A 17649-nucleotide genomic window follows, 5' to 3' on the forward strand; every position below is an offset into this window, starting at 1 on the left:
GCCAAATTTTGCGCCCTCTTTACTAATGGATGTCTTGGATCCTCTTGCTTTGTATGAAGATTCTTACAAGTAAAAAAAATAAAAAATTAAAGCCTATGGAAAACGTATCTAGATCGTGCAAAATACAAAATTTTGTAACAATGTTCCTTTCAAATCTTGTCCTTTCGTGTTCCTGTCAAGTATTCATTGTATAGGTATTACTATTCTGAATACTAGGATGTGTGTCTTTCATTATTTATTAATCTGCCCAGCAATATGACAGGCAAGTTTCATTTTGAAAATCAACTTCTAATTATTTAGGGCTTGTTTCTGCAAGTTGTCCCTTGGGGCAAACCTCTGCAACTGCAGAGAGCCCTGTTCTATTCAAAATGAGTCTGAACAGGTGAGACATTTTGCATTATTCCAGCCTTTTTCTCTTGTATTTACTGCTTTGGCCAAAAACTTGTTAATAGCACTAAAGAATATCAGATACCACAGGGTTTACTGACGTCGCAGGCCATCCTATGTCCTAGTTTTGTTGTTCTGAAAATACTCCCCGTACAGAAAGGATTTCCTTTTTTTTTTCCCCGCCTCCTACAGAAACAGCTTTGTTGAGGAATGCAACACTAAATGAATCAGCAGCTGCTTCTATTTGCAAGCCAGTAGAGAAAATTCTGTTAGATAAAGTTGACGTTATAACTGGAGAAGAAGCAGAACACAATGTGTTACAGGTATGTATTTCATAAAGCCTTGATGGTGAGCAGTTTTGTGGTTGAGAAGATCATCTAGATCTATTACAGATCTGAAAATAACTTCAGTTTATATTTTAAATTTTCACTTCTTTAAGATATAACTCTACTAACCCATTATTTCTATAGGCTGATATTTTCTTTTTCATATTACATTTGTTCATTTTATAGTGCCTTTCAGTAAGTGGCTGCTTCAGAACTGCGTTCTACAGTTGTATTTTATAAGCATCTACACAGTGTACCAGCAGTAACTAAAACTTCAAAATTTGAACTGATTTGGGTAATGATTTTTTTTTGGACAAAACTATGTTTGGAAAAAAGCAATGTGTTGTCAAAGTAGTTAGTTTTATAGTTCATCTAAAATATCAATTATCTTTCTGGCCCTCCAGGATGTATCTTGCTATTCTTCATCTTCAAAATGTTATTTTCTCAGAAAATACCAATGATGTATATGTTTTTAAAAATCTTAACATTGAAAGTTGCATTATTTTATCATTGATTCAATCTTCTGTCTTGTCAGAACATGAAAGTTTTACTCTCTTTGGAGTGGTACTCTCCTAGTAGTGGTACTACTGGTATCCTGGTCTGCATAATGTTTCTAATGAGTGAGGGAATAAGATGTAGAACATTTGCAACAAATTCAGCTGTGGTAGTGGGTATTGCAGGTGAAGAGTTACTGAAGATGAAGTAATTGAAAAAGTAAACTGGGATTCATGCTGAATGTCCTCCATAACTAGCAGAAAGTTTAGCACACATCTGGGAGCCATTTCATTTTAAGTAATAATGGTGATAGATCTATATATCTTTCTATACATGCATATGGATGTATTAAAAGCCGTATCAAAAGGTTTGAAAACATAAAGTTTTAGAACCAGTAATATTAACATTGGCTGGCAATTTCCATTATGTATTTCTCTTTCAGATCAACTGCAAGCTTTTTGTATTTAACAAGCTTTCTTTAACCTGGATTGAAAGAGGCAGAGGATCCCTGAGGCTTAATGACACTTCCAGCAATAAATGTGGAATGTTGCAGTCAAGGCTAAGTAAGAATTAAGTAACGAAGTAACACATACACAAAACACTAAATAACTTGTACTATTGCTGGCTAGCATAAGTTTATTTCAGAACATTTAAAACTGAGTAGCTAGTTTTATTTAAGTCAAGTTGCTGGCCATCTTTTTAACATTGCCTGATAAAGTTACCTGTGTTACAAACTGAGGTACTGGGCATTTTTCACTGTTTGTACACTCACGCTTGCATATGTTGTTGGGTTCTGTGTAATTGTGCTGCAGTGTATCTTTAGCTCAGTCACCAGTCTGACAGTTTACTCCCTTTTGGTTCTGCTTTTCCAGGATTTTCCAAGTGACTGTTTCAGGTCACTTCTAGAATGTTGTTGTTACTGTGCTGTCATTTTTTGTACTGTATTGCACAGTTTCAGCAGATTATTTGCTTTGTACGCCAGATGTATTGAAAGAAACTAATATATTTTGGTATTTTAAAAAATAGTTATCTCATCATGTCAGGTTTTAGACCTAATTAAAAAGAATAACTCATGAAAATATTAGTTGTATACAAGTGCTAGAGAAGACTGCTGCAGTGAAAACGAAGGTGGTTCCAATGCCTTACATAAACCTTCTTATTTTAGTTATGCGAAATCAAGGCAGCCTGAGACTGATTCTCAACACCCGACTCTGGGATCAAATGGTTATAAAAAGAGCAAACAGAAAGAGCCTGTGCTTCACTGCAAGAGACCAAGAGGACCACTCTGTTCAAGTATTTCTGATTCAGGTAAGCAAGAGAGAAAAACCCCAGCCAAATCCCCATTTCATCTAGGACTGTGAAGACTTGCTGAGGCTTTGGTTTTAGCAAATGGCCTTTGATGCTCTGTCAGGCTGTTTAGCTTAGCTGTTACATGGCTTTTATTATGAAATGAGTTAGAAAGTGCCATCCCTTGGTATTTCAAAAAAAAGGTGTGAAGATGGGATATGGCCTTAGGGCAGACATTTCCAGACTGTGGTTCACCTGCCACTGATGGAATGGATATCATTCCAGTCATATGCAGCAACTGCTGTTTCTTACAGAAGCAACACTATTTTCTACACAGGTAGGTAGATATTCGTAAATTACTTTGGTACAAGGCAGCAGCTTTCTGCCATGGTTCTCGACACAGTGCTTGCAGTAATCCATCCAGTGTAGGACCTCCATTTCTCAGTTGAGGAGAACATAGATTTTGCAATGTCACCTTATGTAAGACAATAGTCTTGGGAATCCAGGTTTTCTCTAGCAAGGGCTGGTAAGTTGAGGATGGAAGTATGGTGGACTTAACTTGCAAATAAATAGCACATATGTCCTAGGTTAAGAAGTGAGAGCATCCACCTGAGTTTAAGGATGTCTCCGGTTTCCCCAGTAGACCTTTCTGGGAAGGGTTCAGCCTCCTGGGCAAGAAAAATAACTCGCCACTTCCAGGAAGTGTCACATGTCATACACAAGCAAAGCACTATGCACCTTATATGCCAGCACTGTAAGTCTGTCACTTCCAAACAGTTATTGACTTATGTATGGCTGTGCTGGACAGCTGGTCTGCCTGTGAGAATTAGAAATGTTCTGGATTGCCAGATGTGCTGCACAGTTTTTCTAGTGTATATAAATGTAAACATCCCTTAAATTCTGTTGTGGCACTTCTGGACAGCAAAAAAAAGACATGTATTAGGAAACCAAGGTACACGTTTGTGGCAAGGGTTGCAGGAAGCTACTTCTACAGTCGTCACTGAAGCGGCTGGTATCCTTCCCTATAGCTAGTATCCAGCCAAACTAACACTGAGACTCTTGAGTGTGGAAGGCAGATTGGTCAATGCGTGAGACACCCAGCAGGCACTGCCAGAGCCTCGGCATGTAAGTAGGCTGGTCTAGTAGTCAGTGGAGCCCACTCCTCCAAGGCACCGGCAGATATTTTTAACTGCCATTTAAATTTGGTTTTCCCATGTCCCATGAATGATTGATACATTTGGTTCAGGGATATTATCCAAAGGGCTTCTCATGAGTGAGGGAGAAGAGTCATATGATGCTGACTACAAAGTAGGCGGTCCACAAGACTCCATTCGGTTGATCCTACAGTACTCACCCAGGTTTGCGCAGAGGGCTGGCCCTGCCCACTCCCCCATGCTTGTTTCTCCCTCCTTGCTTTTGGTGGCATTGGAATTCATACAGCTATGAGTGAGGCAGATCAGAGAACTGATCTGGGTGGGCTTTTTTTGGTTTTGCTAATTTCGGTTTTCAGCTTGATTCTATTCACCCTGTGATTGCCCTAACGGTGGTACTGGCACAATGGAGAGGGTAGAAATGAAGGGTCAGAGGATGTACGGAGGCGAGTCCACCCCTCTTGGCAGAAGCCAGAGTTCATACTAGATTAAAGTGACAAAGGAACTCTGGCTTTTCAATGAATAAGTAAAAAGCTACCAATAGAAATGATCAGACTGAATAGCTGCCTTTTTCATATTTATGACCCTGCGTTTCCTGAAAAGCCCTGTTATCTTCAGAGCTCAGATTTGTCCACTGAGAACTGCAGTTTGCAGTTGAGACATCTCAACAACTCTGAATTGCTTTCTTCTTTGCCCGGCTGTAGGGAGAGAACGGTTTGCTGCTGCAAGTCTGGGTGGCACAGAAGGCAACCCTGATCTGCTGCTGCTTCCCAATTCGCATGCTTTTCCACCTGTACACACTGAAAGGTGTCATTCCAATCCAAACAACATGTATTTATTCCTATTGCCAAGCGATACAGATAGAAATTACTCTATGTGATGCACAGAAGTGGAGAGCTGGACTACAGAAGACCATATGTAGTTACCCTCTGGTAGATGATCTGCTTCATGACAATGTAAGAAGTACTCTACTGGTACTTCTGGCAATGCCCAAATGCAGTGCTTTTAGGAAGCCCAGGCAAACATGGCCACTTTGTATGGTCTGTTCACCTCATTGACCCCCAGCATCCTTCAGTGTTGGATTAGAGATGTGAGAACATGCACCCCTACTTGTTTCCTTTGCTATCTATTTTGTGAAATGATTGCCCCTGAATTTTTCCAATTCCTTTTTTTAAACTTTTGTGACTATATTTTTGACCTGCTGTTTTTAATTTACATTGTCTCTCCCCCCTCTCTCCTGAAACTGCAAATATAGAAGTTATTACTCAACTCTGTGAAAAAGCACTTTCTTTTATGCCGATCCTCTACTGCTTTCATTAAGCGTACGCTCGTGCATTTATTGTGTGGTTTGATGAACAGCCATACCATATGCAGTTTATCTACCACTTTTATAATTTTGAAAACCTTAGTTATACCCCATTCTTATCCTTCTTTTCAAACTTGAAGTGTCTCAACTCTTCCTAAGGAGCTGCATCACACCCTTGATCATTTTTGGTGGCCTTCTCTTTCCCTTCTTTAATTGTGCTATATCCTTGAGATGTGATGGCCAGAACGGAACACAGTACTCAGGACATGGCTGCTTGAAGGTTTTATGTACTGGCAAAATGCTGCCTTGTCTAGTTCTCAGTACTCTTCTTGATGCTTATCTTCTGTTCAAAAATAGCAGCAGAATTCATAGTATCTTTAAATATTATAATCACAAATAATTTTTTGTAGTTAGGTTTTAAAATTCTTACATTCTGTAAACCAAAATAATGTAATACATATATTAACATTTCAGTGCTTTCTTACTTCTCGAATCATACTCGGGAATTGTCTGGAATATCGAGTACTCGGTACAAACTGAGCCATTCTTCAGGGGAAATTATTTTTAAGCTTATGTTTCTTGTAACTATAGGGAAAATAATCAACAGCTACATATTGCAAAACTCAGACCACTTAAAGAAGCGTGACCTTATTTGTATTTAAATTTATTTTCTGAAATGAATTATTAAGTGTGAATCTTAAATGGATTGCTGTGATTAAAAAGGACAAAATAGAGCTCCTTCATTACTTTTGAAAATTTCTCAGTCAGCTTCTCTATGACAAACAGAGGTTTTTCTTGGTTAGTTTGGACTGAATGCATTTTATGTTCTGCAGGCAAGCTCAAAAGACACCGAATACCTGTATGCAGCAATGCATCACCGCCTTGTGGCATTGCGAAGCTTTGCTGAGCAAGAGCCAGATGCCAATCAAGTAGATGCAGAGTCAGAAATAGCTTTTGAGCCATTAAACTGTGATAGTGATGATGAAGATGATGAAAAAATAACTCAAGTGAGCAGCAGTGGATATGGTAAGCAGAAATTTTCCTGGGAATGCTGTAATCCTTTCAAGGTATTTTCTTGCAAGCAATGACAATTGTACTACTTTTTTTTTTTTTCGTGCTGACTATAACTGCCATCTGTTACAGATACCCTTTTTCACGTAGAAGACGGTAATTCCTTTTAGTATTTTGACTTACTACTGTTAAAATGCAAGGTTTTGCCAGATCAAGCTTCTACACATCTTTATAGCAGTGGAATACTCTTTTGACAAAAGGCTGAGGGTTAAGAAATTTTAATATTGTCAAGCTTTACCTAAAAGTTTCTTCAGTATATTTCAGTAGAAATGACTAGAGGTATTGAGATACTAGGTGTTCCTTGAGTAAGTGAAAGTTGAGTCCATTCACATCAGCGCTTACGTAGTTACTAAGGGCTTGAAGTGTAATGTGTTTACTAAGATAATTTATTATGCAGTGGTTAACTTGATTTAAAAGACTGATTCTTGATCAGCTATAACAACTACCTCATTAGGAAATCTGAAGGTCAAGATTTATGCACCGGTTTTGCCAGCCTTCTTCAACGTCACAAAAATGTAGGCTCCTCAAAGGGAAGAATGCAACTAAAACAAGATATAAGGGGCAAGCTGCTGACTTAAACCTTCTCTAGAAGCTGTTAATACAGCTCACAACAAGGCTGGGGTCACATTTGCAGAAAGCAAGGCAGAAACAGCTGTCAGACTTAAAAGCTCTTCTATCTTAGCAAAAGACAAGTCACATTTCTGGGGCAAATTCACTTGCTTGTGCCAAACAGCTACAGTGGATACAGGAGCTGCCAATTACATTCAATTTTCTAATAGAAGGACTACAGCGGGCATGTTTGAGTTGTTGCTCATGGCATTAGTTTCCCTCTGCAACTGAGCAACATACTGTCCTTATATTGTAAACTCTTCCTTTTAACAACTATTCAACAAGAATTAAGTCATGTATGAGTAACAGCTACAAGTGACTGTTTCCTTAAGGAAGTCTTTTTTCACCTTTAGGCAAATAGATTGCAGTTTACAATGCTCGTTCCCATTATTAATTGTTGTTTAACTACATTTCAGTAGCATTCAGTGCTCTAAGCAAAGCATGATGCTCTTATACAACATTTTCTCACAAATACCTTTTTTCTGTTTAGGAAATGGGAAAATTGTTAGCTGTGAGAACTCCCTGGATTGCTCCCAGATAATCCAAAATTCCCTCTGTAATTCCTAAATAGTCTCTATTGGCTTTTACAAAGAGTTACTGGTAACTTGGAAACTCTGGATGGAGCTTGATTCCTTTCCAGAATTCTTGATAAGAATTCTTTGTTCTTTTAGGGGACAAAAAAAAAGAGGGGAAAGGGAATGTCAAAGCAGTGTAGGAGCACAAATTTACAAGTTAAATATTTATTTTGATTTGCAGAGACTTCTGATACAAATATTCAGATGGCAGCCAGCAAACAGATTCTGAGATATGAGTGTCAGGTGCTGTTTTTTCTTGATCTTTTAGTTTAAGCATCTGTCCTTCGTTTACGTCCAGTTACTGACAGCAATTCTAACAATCCCTTTCAGCTGCTTTTTCGATGACTTCTAGCATTTCCTGCTTATCTTAATCTCTTCTATTATTCTTAGAGCCACAAGGTTTTAATTTTGCATACATGTCAGTTACTGGTATCCAAGTCCCACTTACTTTACTTGCAGACATTCACCTCTTACACATGCCTATCCCTGGAACTCCCATTTCCAAGACAGGAGGAAAAATATACCTCATGGGTTTAGAACAGGGTGAGGTCAGTTTTAAATATCAGCATAGAAGCATCCATTTGGATGCAAGAGATTAGATCCTGCATATTTAAGAGCATTTGTTTAAATCTTTCATTTTCATGTGTTCTTTTTCTTTGAAGGATGTGTGTGAATAAGTCATCTTCTTTTTATTGATGTAATTCTGTTTCAGAGATTACCTCTCCTTAAGACCACATACATGTTAAGAAGCTAAGTCCTCAGTGACTGCTTCATTACAATAAATAGAAAGTATGCCTGCATTTTATTTCCTTCCATTCTACCTGTTTTGTCTCAAAAGAAATCAATTATAGTTCTTTCTTTTCTCAATACAGGCAATTTCCTTCTTGTTAAACTGAATAACACAGTTCCCTAGATTATGATATCTATTTCATGACACTGTAAAAGACATGAAAAAATAGATAAGAATTATCTTTAGTGCTAGAGACTGAGGAAGAAGGCAAATGATATATGCCGTAAGTGAAGTGTTATGAACACTAAAGTGATCCTATGTTTGTTTGCAAGACATTTTGGTAAGAATTTTTTACACAGAATTCTTCATTAACAGGATGTTAATGATGTATAAGGACACTGTATAAGGTAGTAGAGGTATCTCTACCATTTTGCAAATTCAGTATAGATATTTACTCCAGCATTTTTTAAATTCTTTATTGCTTTACTTTCAAGCAGAGATACTATTTTCATAAAGTCCATAAAGAATAAGTTGCTGCACCTGCTCCTTTTATCAGATAATATTTTACCAGTTACAGCTTGGATATTTCTACCAACAAATTGCTCTGTAAACCTAAGTGCAGAGAAACAGAACAATTAATCTTTAAGCGGATTTTGAGAATGGATAAGATCAATAACTCTCTGGGAAGTATTAATCTTTTCCCACTGAATACAGAGTGAGCCGAGGAGATGAATTCAGACTAGACAGCAAACTTCTAGGCTGACCAAAGTCAAGCAAATCTCTTCGTCCATTTCTTTCATTGCTAGTTCATTTCTCTGCTAAGTATTGTAACTGTGTTTGCCTCCAGTTGTCTTTGTTAGATTTAGGTGAGGACAGATCAGCAGAATTCTTTATTACACGTAAGAAAAATTTTCTCAGTAAATAACAAATAAAACAATGAAAAATGCTGATTGAGTGATTGGACCAAGAGTGCTCCCTTCTGAGGGAAATGCCACTGGCCTGAGACAGTTCCGTGACTCTCCCCTTTAGTTTTTCCTCTCCTTGGACTTGGAAGCCTTACATTCTTTGCTGTGTGGTAGATCTGCTTCAACAAACAGAACAGAGAATTACCCTTAGCCAGACATATGGAACAGCCTAGTATGGGAGCACTGCCTTCGGGTAGACAACGAATTGTTCCTGACCCCTGTGGATAAAGAGGACTTGGCACCCTATCAGTCTGTGTCCGGGGCTTGTTCTGCAACGAGTACCATAATGTCAGACTGTTGCCACTACCTCCTCCTGCTTTGCTAATAGATCTCAACCATCGATTTGGGGCTTTCCAGTGTGTTTGCAGACCTGTGCCAGGTGTCTGTGCAGACAAAGTCCTCTGACTCTGGCTTTTTAAGGACCTTGACTACAGGCAGTTACAAATTCAGCACATGGGAGTATTGAATTGCACTGCTAATATGCATAAATTCCATGTGTAGTTATTGGATAGACAGTTCTCTAACGTAGACACTGTGCAACTCTTGCAGGCTGCCCATCTCTTTCCACTTGGCAGCACAAACAAACCAGGTACCCGTGTCAGCTTCAAAAAACCATCCTGCCAGAACATGGAACTGTTAGAGCCCCAACACCTAAGCTTGCCATTGGTAGCAGGTGATTGGAAGTCACTGCTTAGACCCATAAGTGACCAAGATGTCTCTGAAAATGGTACTCTTGTTTCTGACTCTTCTAAGAGAGTTTTTCCGTCTTTTCTTCATAGGCATAAGGAGATTCTGTCCTTGCTCCAAAGGAATGCATTTTGATCACATTTAGAAACGCCTCCGTCATGGTCATCAGAAATAGTGGAAGGTTCTTAAAGTGCTGTAACCCCATTAGTATATAGAAAGAACTGTTATGCCTCGAGACACATGAGGCATTTCTTTCACAGGGGAGTATGAAATGCCAGTTGTAGTAGTAGAGTAGCATGGGGCTATAGGTAGCATGGTTCCTATGATTTCCATCCTTTTCCCTTTCCTGATTTTGCAGGAATTTATTTATTTGTATCCCTAAGGGAGAACAGAGAAGCTGGAAAAGTACCTGTGAGGGACAAGGACGGCGGTGTCACTAGGCAAAGAAATGCTTTACGCATTGTTTCTTACACCGTACCTCACCAATAATTCTCTTAAATCTTCTCCTAACTTCATCCTGGTTGAGGTATCCTCTCTTTTGATCGAGGTGTCCTCTCTTTCTTGGCATGGAATTTTCTTTTAGAAGCTGTTAGGGTGAATTCAAAGATGCTGGAGTCTAGGACTAGGTAAGTCCCAAGAGGTCTCTCTTGTATGTAGCCATAGACCTTAAGAGAAAACCACAGTGTGCGAAGACATCGTGTGTCCTGTATGGATCCAACAAGAATTGCATGGATTTTGGAGACTACTGGTGTGGAGAGCCAGACAGTGCAGTCTTTGTTCTATTTTACAGACCTTTTCTGGTCCACTATACAAATACCTCCCATGTTGGCCTCATTAGGACTGTCATCTGTTGGTGTTGGTCAAGATTTAAAATGTTACAAGAGCTTTTTTTATTTTTAAGTAAAATACTTCTAAAGTTCTTAAAGGAACTACTGTTCAGCAACACCACAGGAACTCCTGAAGAACTGCTATCTTTGCTTGATGTTTCTTGTCAGTTTAATTTAAATTCTTTCCAATTGTTAAGGATTCCAAATCATAAATCTCAAACACACACTCCCATACCTGATTGTGATTAAAACTGAGGAAAAGTTAAGAATTAACTTCTTTGTTGGAGTCCAAGTTTCTGCATTCTTTGCAGCAGAAGTCAGTAACATCTAAAGCAGAGAAGAAGAGACAACTCTGATTGGCTTTAAATGCTGACATATTAGGAAAGGGGCGGGGGGGGATCAGATTAGTGTTCTGACAAACGCAAGACCTTTCATTTCACCTGTAAGAAGTTTGAAACTTATAGTTAGTATTTAGCAGGAGCCAGATGGTAGTAGCAATTTTTAAACCGATACTGAGTTACATGGCTGGCATTAGTCAGCTGTATCTGCTTTTTTGCAGATGAGTCAAAGTCATAGAGATTACAGACCAAAAACACCCCTGGGTACTTTATCATGACCAGTGAGCTGTTTGAAGATACGCTGGTTTTCTCACAGCTTAGCGAGCATCTATTACAAAGTGTTAAGACAATGTTCCCTGTATAGAGTGAGATGATTTGCATCACAGACACATGTCCTATCTGGACATCTGAATCCTTAAGTGCTTATGTGCTTGTCTTTATTGACATGGGGGGTCACAGGCTTCATTCACTATTCACATGCTCAAATATTTGTGAATAATCCTGTGTTATCTAGTTAGATATTTACCTAAACCAGGAACTGATCATATCCAAACTCTAACCTAGTGCTCTGGTATTATGAAATACCAGATTGTTTCAAAACATGAATATGCTCAAATAAGCAGGATTTTTTCAAATTCTTTTTCAGATCATTCTAGATGGAACCACAGGCAGTCCATAGTCTGCTCCTGACACCTACCAGAGGTTACAACAACGTGGCTGGGAACTCATCTTCCCAAAATGTCTAAGCTGACGCATTAGTCCCAGGAGGGAGGAAATCAGATGCATTTTCCTTTATGAGTTTTAAGCAAAGATTCATTTTAAGGACAGCTTAAGTTTAATACATTGAGAAAGAACTTCAGATGCACTTTTGAGGATTCCAGTCAGCCTGCTTTGCACTGAGATGGCAATGACACAATGGCTTCCAATATTCAAGAAGTGTTACCAAGGCTTCAGATTTTAGAATTAAATATATTTAGATGCATTATTAAAGTAAGGAATTTTATAGGGAATAGATGTTTATTCATCATATTGATGGATAAAAGCACATAACCATGAACTAATAATGTATGTGAAGAGATACTTGTTACTTTTCATCTGTTATTTAAAAGATACATTTGGAAAGCTTTAAATCAGGCTTCACTGAAAAAACATTCATTTAAAATTGTGTGGTAACATTCAGCATCCTGTTTGTAAGTACATACAAGCAGAACTGGGGATGGCAGTTTAGCATAACCAAGGCCTGTGAAACTAGCATTCATAACAAGGTTTTTTTTTCTCTTTGTTTTGAAAATACCTGGAGTTGCATACTGGTTATAGAATTCTGTTAAAGGGCAAAGAACCACAATCTGCCTTTACAGCCATAAGCACCAGGAGAATTCAGCATGAGGAACTGCAAGTCTGTTCTAGAGGCATATGAGCTTTAAAATCTAAAAGTATATCCACTTGCACTCATGAACACCTCTTCAGTTGCACAAAACAAGCACCTGCACTGTTACTTGTCCATTCAGTATGCGCAAATAAACGCATGCACAGTATAGCTGGATATCTGCCTAAAAATTTCTCTTAAATGTGTGAGATTATCTGAAATTACTTCTGCCTTAGCTGTAGCTATCCCTGAACAGCATCGTTCCTTGAAATAGATTAATATGTTACACATCCTAATATGTGCAATAATCCCAGCAGTGCCAAAGACCCACTCACTCTAGAAAAGTGATTCCACAAACTACTGCCTTTGACCTAACCATTCTCATGAGGAATTAGAAAAATCAATTCTCTCTAATGCCACCTATGAATTAAGAGTTACTGGATCATTCATAAGCCTGTGCACAGTACAGACACCATTTATACTCTGTATTTTCTATTCATTCTGTCAAAAGAGAAAGAAAATATGCCTGTAATCATTCTGCTGCGACTCTCTGTTGCCTTGTATATTGTTGGTTACCAAATACTCTTTCTTTGTCATCCTCAGAGCTGAAACAATGTTCTGAAATACCTGAAGTCCTTTTAATTAAGGTATTTGTAACAATTTTTCAATCTTAAAAGCTGCGTCGCACCCGAGGAGTCAAATTACACTTTAGTTTTCCTGTCTGAACAACATGTATGAAGTTGGAAGAATACCAGCTTCTTCCTGAATTCTCAGTGCCCTGTCAAGATTAGCATCCAGGTGAAGCTGGACTAGCAAGCATCTGGATTATGCTGAATCCTAAATACCCTGCCAAAATTAGCACTTGTCTGACATTGATTTAGCATCTGGATGACAGTAAGCTTAAGTGGGACCGGGTTTTTGCCTTCAGGAAAAGGGGACTGCTTCACAACAGAGCATCTGTGTCAAACACTGAAGCACTGATTGCACTCTTCAGTCTGCGAGTAATGTCTTTCCATAACTACCTGTACATTGTGTCCTTTTCTATCGGCCTTGCTCCTGACCACAACAGTATTTGCATCACTGACCTTCATATTTCATTGCTGCAACTCATACTCGGGAACAAAGCTCCATGTTATAGAAACTAAAGCAGTTGTAAAACACAGCAGCCCTCTGTATTTAGCAACAGGTCATGGTGATAACTTTGCCCTGGAGTTCAGCTGGCTATGCACTGAATGCAGAGTTTAATTTCAAAGTCTGTCCTGATAATCAAAGCCTTCCATGAAACAGGATTTAAGCACCCGAGTGTCACGATATCCCTCTAAATTCTACTACAGCTGTAAAATCCTTGTCAAATGAAGGAGTGTTCCAGGGCAGGCACAACAGAACTTCTGCAGACACAGGACTTAAACTTTGCCATTTGCTCCCACAGCATAAGGAACAAGGCTTATGATCATTCACAAATAAACTCTCCTTTGATCTGCCTCTTCCTAGGATTGTTACATGTATACACGAGTACACACGCAAACCCACATGCTTATGCACACACACACACAACCACACACTCTCAAACATGAAGCTACATCTCCTAAAAGCTGAGGAGGAAAAGAGATGCTTAACTGTTTTGAAGGGTTTGGATACTGTGGTAATAGATGACGTATAAATAGGTGTCTGTGCAGACATCTTTATGGTATGAATTTTTACTCCTGAGATCCTAGTTATTTATTCTGTTCAGTCTCATTGCACTAAAATTCATTGTCTCTCAAGACTGAAAGTATGCTAATACATAATATATTAATTTGGTGTTAAAAATGTGAAGATTGTCATTTTATGACAGCCAGAGCAACGATTGCTATGCCTGAGCAATAAACAACTTTCTTACAGCTTTAATTTCCATCTAACTAGTCTTATTTTGTGTCCGAGTTAGAGCTTCCTACAGACAGTTCCTTCCAACCCCGTTTTCCTAAGGAAACAAGATTTAAACTGTTGCGTACTCTGTCCATCTGTCAGGCCCACTTAGAGCCCACTGTTCAGTTTCAGAAAAATTGGATGGGAGGTAGAAGGCTCAAAGACAATTTAAGTTCTTCGTGAAAATTGGCAACTGTTGAGTGACAGAACTCGGAGGAAGGTATCCTTTGAGGAAAAAGTTTCAGAGTAAGCTTGGTATTTTCTGTAAGGCTTGTGGGGCTGAGTGATGCATTCCTGCTTCTGAACAAGCTGCAGCATTTGCTGGGAGGGAGGAGAAAGAAACCATGGCAGGATGGATACCTGGGATTACTGTGTCCTGAAGACAGGTGTAGGGATATGACCCAAATCCATATGAAAGTAGATATCGTTAATTTCGCTGTTTGTGGAGCAAAGTGTTCTTCCATGTTTCTTTCAGATGAATGTTACTTACTTATTTCTAACAAATCCCAGTGATTAATTTATATATGCGAGGGCTGCAGAGCTGGAAGCTCTTACATACGAGTACAGTAATAATTTTCAAAAGGAGGGAAGACTAACAATTCCTCATATAAGGATACATATGCAGATATCTGCCACTAAGATTATGAGTTTCTAGCAAAGTGTACTTGGATGGGAGAACCTAAGTGGCTTATGTTCTGGAGGTGTTTGTATCTCTCTAAATCTTGTCACTCAGGTTTTTACATCATGATCTTCAGTGACCTCCCAATTAGCTTTGGCAGACTGTATGAAGTTAAGAGTTTGGTACTGTCTCTGTTGAATGAATGAATACAGGGAAAACCTTTAGCACAGCTGATCCTGCTTTCAGTGCTGCCGACAGCCAGTATGACATGGTCAGGGAGGGAAACAGCATCCTCTTTCCCTACCTACCACTGGGGCATGCTGGCAGGAAGATCTAGAAGCAGCACACCTTGCCTGTTCTACAGCAGTTGTCTGTCTGGAAAGTGGGCTTCAGATTACCGAGTCGTCTTGCACAAACACTAAAGTTACTCTTACAAAACAATGTGTCTGCAGCTGTTCAAGCATATTCAAATTGCTTCTGAAATGGTGAATTCAGTTGTGTTAGTCCACTTCAGGACAGTGTAGTTTGCTTTGCATAAGCAAAGAGTGGGAAGAAAAGTAGAAAAGTAGATTTCTGTTAATTGAAACATATTCTAATGAACGTGTGGACAAGAAAGCTTGACCCTTCCCATTGGTTTTGTGTGACAAATTTTCAGCAATTTGCATTTGTAAGAATAACTGCACTTATTTTGCTTTTTCTGAAGTATTCTCTTCTGTTTTGGAATTTATGAAGCAGTCGTATGACCCAACTATGTAATCACTGATGAGGGTACATACGTTGCGAGCAAAATGGAAGCACCCATGGGTAGAATCTGGGATCAGAAATTTAATCAGACTACACCTGCTAATGTGTTCATCTACCTGTCCTGTCAGATTCTGACGTGCTGCACGAGTGATGTGTTCTCTAAGCATTAGTCTGGAGTTTCCCTCTGGATAATCAGAATTGACAGCTGTGGTCAGCTGGGCTCAAAATCTGAGGGCTCAGTTTTGTGAAATGTTACCGTGATGGTCTGTTCATCTCCCCCTGTGTGAATGCAACCAACAGTGACAACATTAACATTTTCAACAGAAAGACAGCACTGTCATTTTCAGGTATCAGTAGTGCGTAGGGGCATATAAAGAAAGTATAGAGCATGTGAATGATTGGATTAATTTTATCACTGGTGATTAATTCAATGATCACAAGAAGGCGTTACTCACAGACTTCAGTAAGGAGTAGAAATGAACAGTTGTCCCGCACTGTAACTACTCTAGAAGCAATACGTAAATTCCTTTGGATGCAAAAAGGCTGCATTTGGAGACCTTCTTATGTAAAACTGCTGGCTGGTACAGTCATGCATTGCCACTTTTGCAGCTAGTGTAATAACTTAGGAATTTCCTAATTTAGTGTTTACATACAAAACTTTCCAGTTACATTGTTTTTTAACACTGAATAAATTATTTTATTACACAGAGGTTTTGGGTTTTTTTAAGTCCACAGTATAATTTGAAGAATGTAGAGCTAAGGATGCCTGGTTTTCTACGGATTTGCATCTTGAAATTTACCTCATGTATGATAACTCCTTGGCATCTAAAATGTGCATTACTCTGAAGAGTTTTCCTTACTGCAGGCAGTATTGAGGTGTCCATTTCCATAAGGAATTTTTAAGTACTCTCTGCCCAGAATGAAGCTGGTCATGGTTAGCCAAGGGTCTAGAAAGTCACTACAGTGGGAATTCACCTGTGCTTCATACTTGTATCCTGTAGGAATACCAGGCTAAAATGCCTGTGCTTATTAATTTAATTCTGTATGAACAAATCTATCCCTTAACGCACTGGGTATATTGCTCCGAAGTCATTGAAGATGGGGTGTGAAGACATGTCGTGTCACAAACTGTGAATATATTTCAAAATACATGTCATTTGACAGATACTTGTGCCTTGTTCCTGTGTACCAGTTGTATATTCAAACCAAAAGGTGTGGTAAGGGAGAGTAAATAGGCCTATTCACAAGTAAGATGTGATCTGTAAGTGACATTTCACAAACTCTATTTTATGTGTTATGGAAAGCTTAAAACTTTTTCCACGTAGATAATGGGGTGTCGCATGGTGATCTGTGCGCTCTTCAGCTAGTCAGTCTGTCAGACACTTCCTTCCGGGAACCCTGGATGAATCACTTCTTACTCTGTGCCGCAGCTCTACCTCCAGAACATTTAAGATATCATCTACTGGTTGGAATTTACATTTTAAAATAAGTATTTCATATTTTATGCTTATAATGCTTGCTGTGGGCATTAATTCAAAAGACCATAACAGAATAATTGCGTGGCCTCAGAGTAAAATACTGTTCCATACTCAAGTTTGCCTTTCAAGGATGAAAACAGTTCCGTATAAATAGGCAATACACGAAGCACAGAATCCTAGAGGTGCAGCTCAAGGGTCAAATAAACTATCAAAAAGATAACAATTTGGAACACAGCTGTAAATTTTCAAAACCTCTTCTTATCCTTTTGGTCTCCAGGATCTCGTATTATCTACTGCTTTGTACAATCCAAAAGTTAATAGTTACACAGAACGAGGCATTAGCTGGTTAGCAAGAGAATTAGTTATGTTTAATTACTCTCCTGGTAATCTGATTTGTGGTAGTTTCCCTCAAGGCTAAGCTAATCAGTAGGTAGAAAAACCTCCTCCCCGTCAGTAAAGACTGGGTGGAGCTTTTGTTTAGCTGAATGGGTTTAGCTATTCTCATTTCCTAAGGCTCTCCTAGCAGAGCAGCGTAGATGGGTGCTGGGCTGACAGGTAAAAGCTGCTGCTTTCAATCCCTCCTCACAAGGAGAAGCTGTGACTTCCTCCAGGGAAAGAACGGGCACAAGGCGAGTAATGAGAAAAACGTGCGTAAACGAGGCTTTCAGTGCAGAAGTACTGTCTGTGAAAGTCAATACCTGAGAAGGCAGTTATTAATAATGATGTAACCACCGCCCCAACTGTGAAAGTCAATACCTGAGAAGGCAGTTATTAATAATGATG

At 39.0% G+C, this 17649-nt stretch overlaps 1 protein-coding gene across 1 annotated transcript in view; it reads left to right on the forward strand.

The window, feature by feature from the left end:
• LOC126036564 (ran-binding protein 3-like) overlaps nt 1-11444 on the forward strand; it is a 32848-nt gene extending 21404 nt beyond the window's left edge. The window contains exons 11-15 of the mRNA XM_049796503.1: nt 580-710; nt 1651-1771; nt 2374-2516; nt 5786-5978; nt 11401-11444. Of these exons, the coding sequence (XP_049652460.1) occupies nt 580-710; nt 1651-1771; nt 2374-2516; nt 5786-5978; nt 11401-11444 (632 nt within the window). The remainder of the gene's footprint in view (nt 1-579; nt 711-1650; nt 1772-2373; nt 2517-5785; nt 5979-11400) is intronic.
• The last annotated feature ends 6205 nt before the right edge of the window (nt 11445-17649 follow it).

The sequence above is a fragment of the Accipiter gentilis genome, chromosome Z (assembly GCF_929443795.1).
Source record: "Accipiter gentilis chromosome Z, bAccGen1.1, whole genome shotgun sequence".
Taxonomy (NCBI): Eukaryota; Metazoa; Chordata; class Aves; order Accipitriformes; family Accipitridae; genus Astur; species Astur gentilis.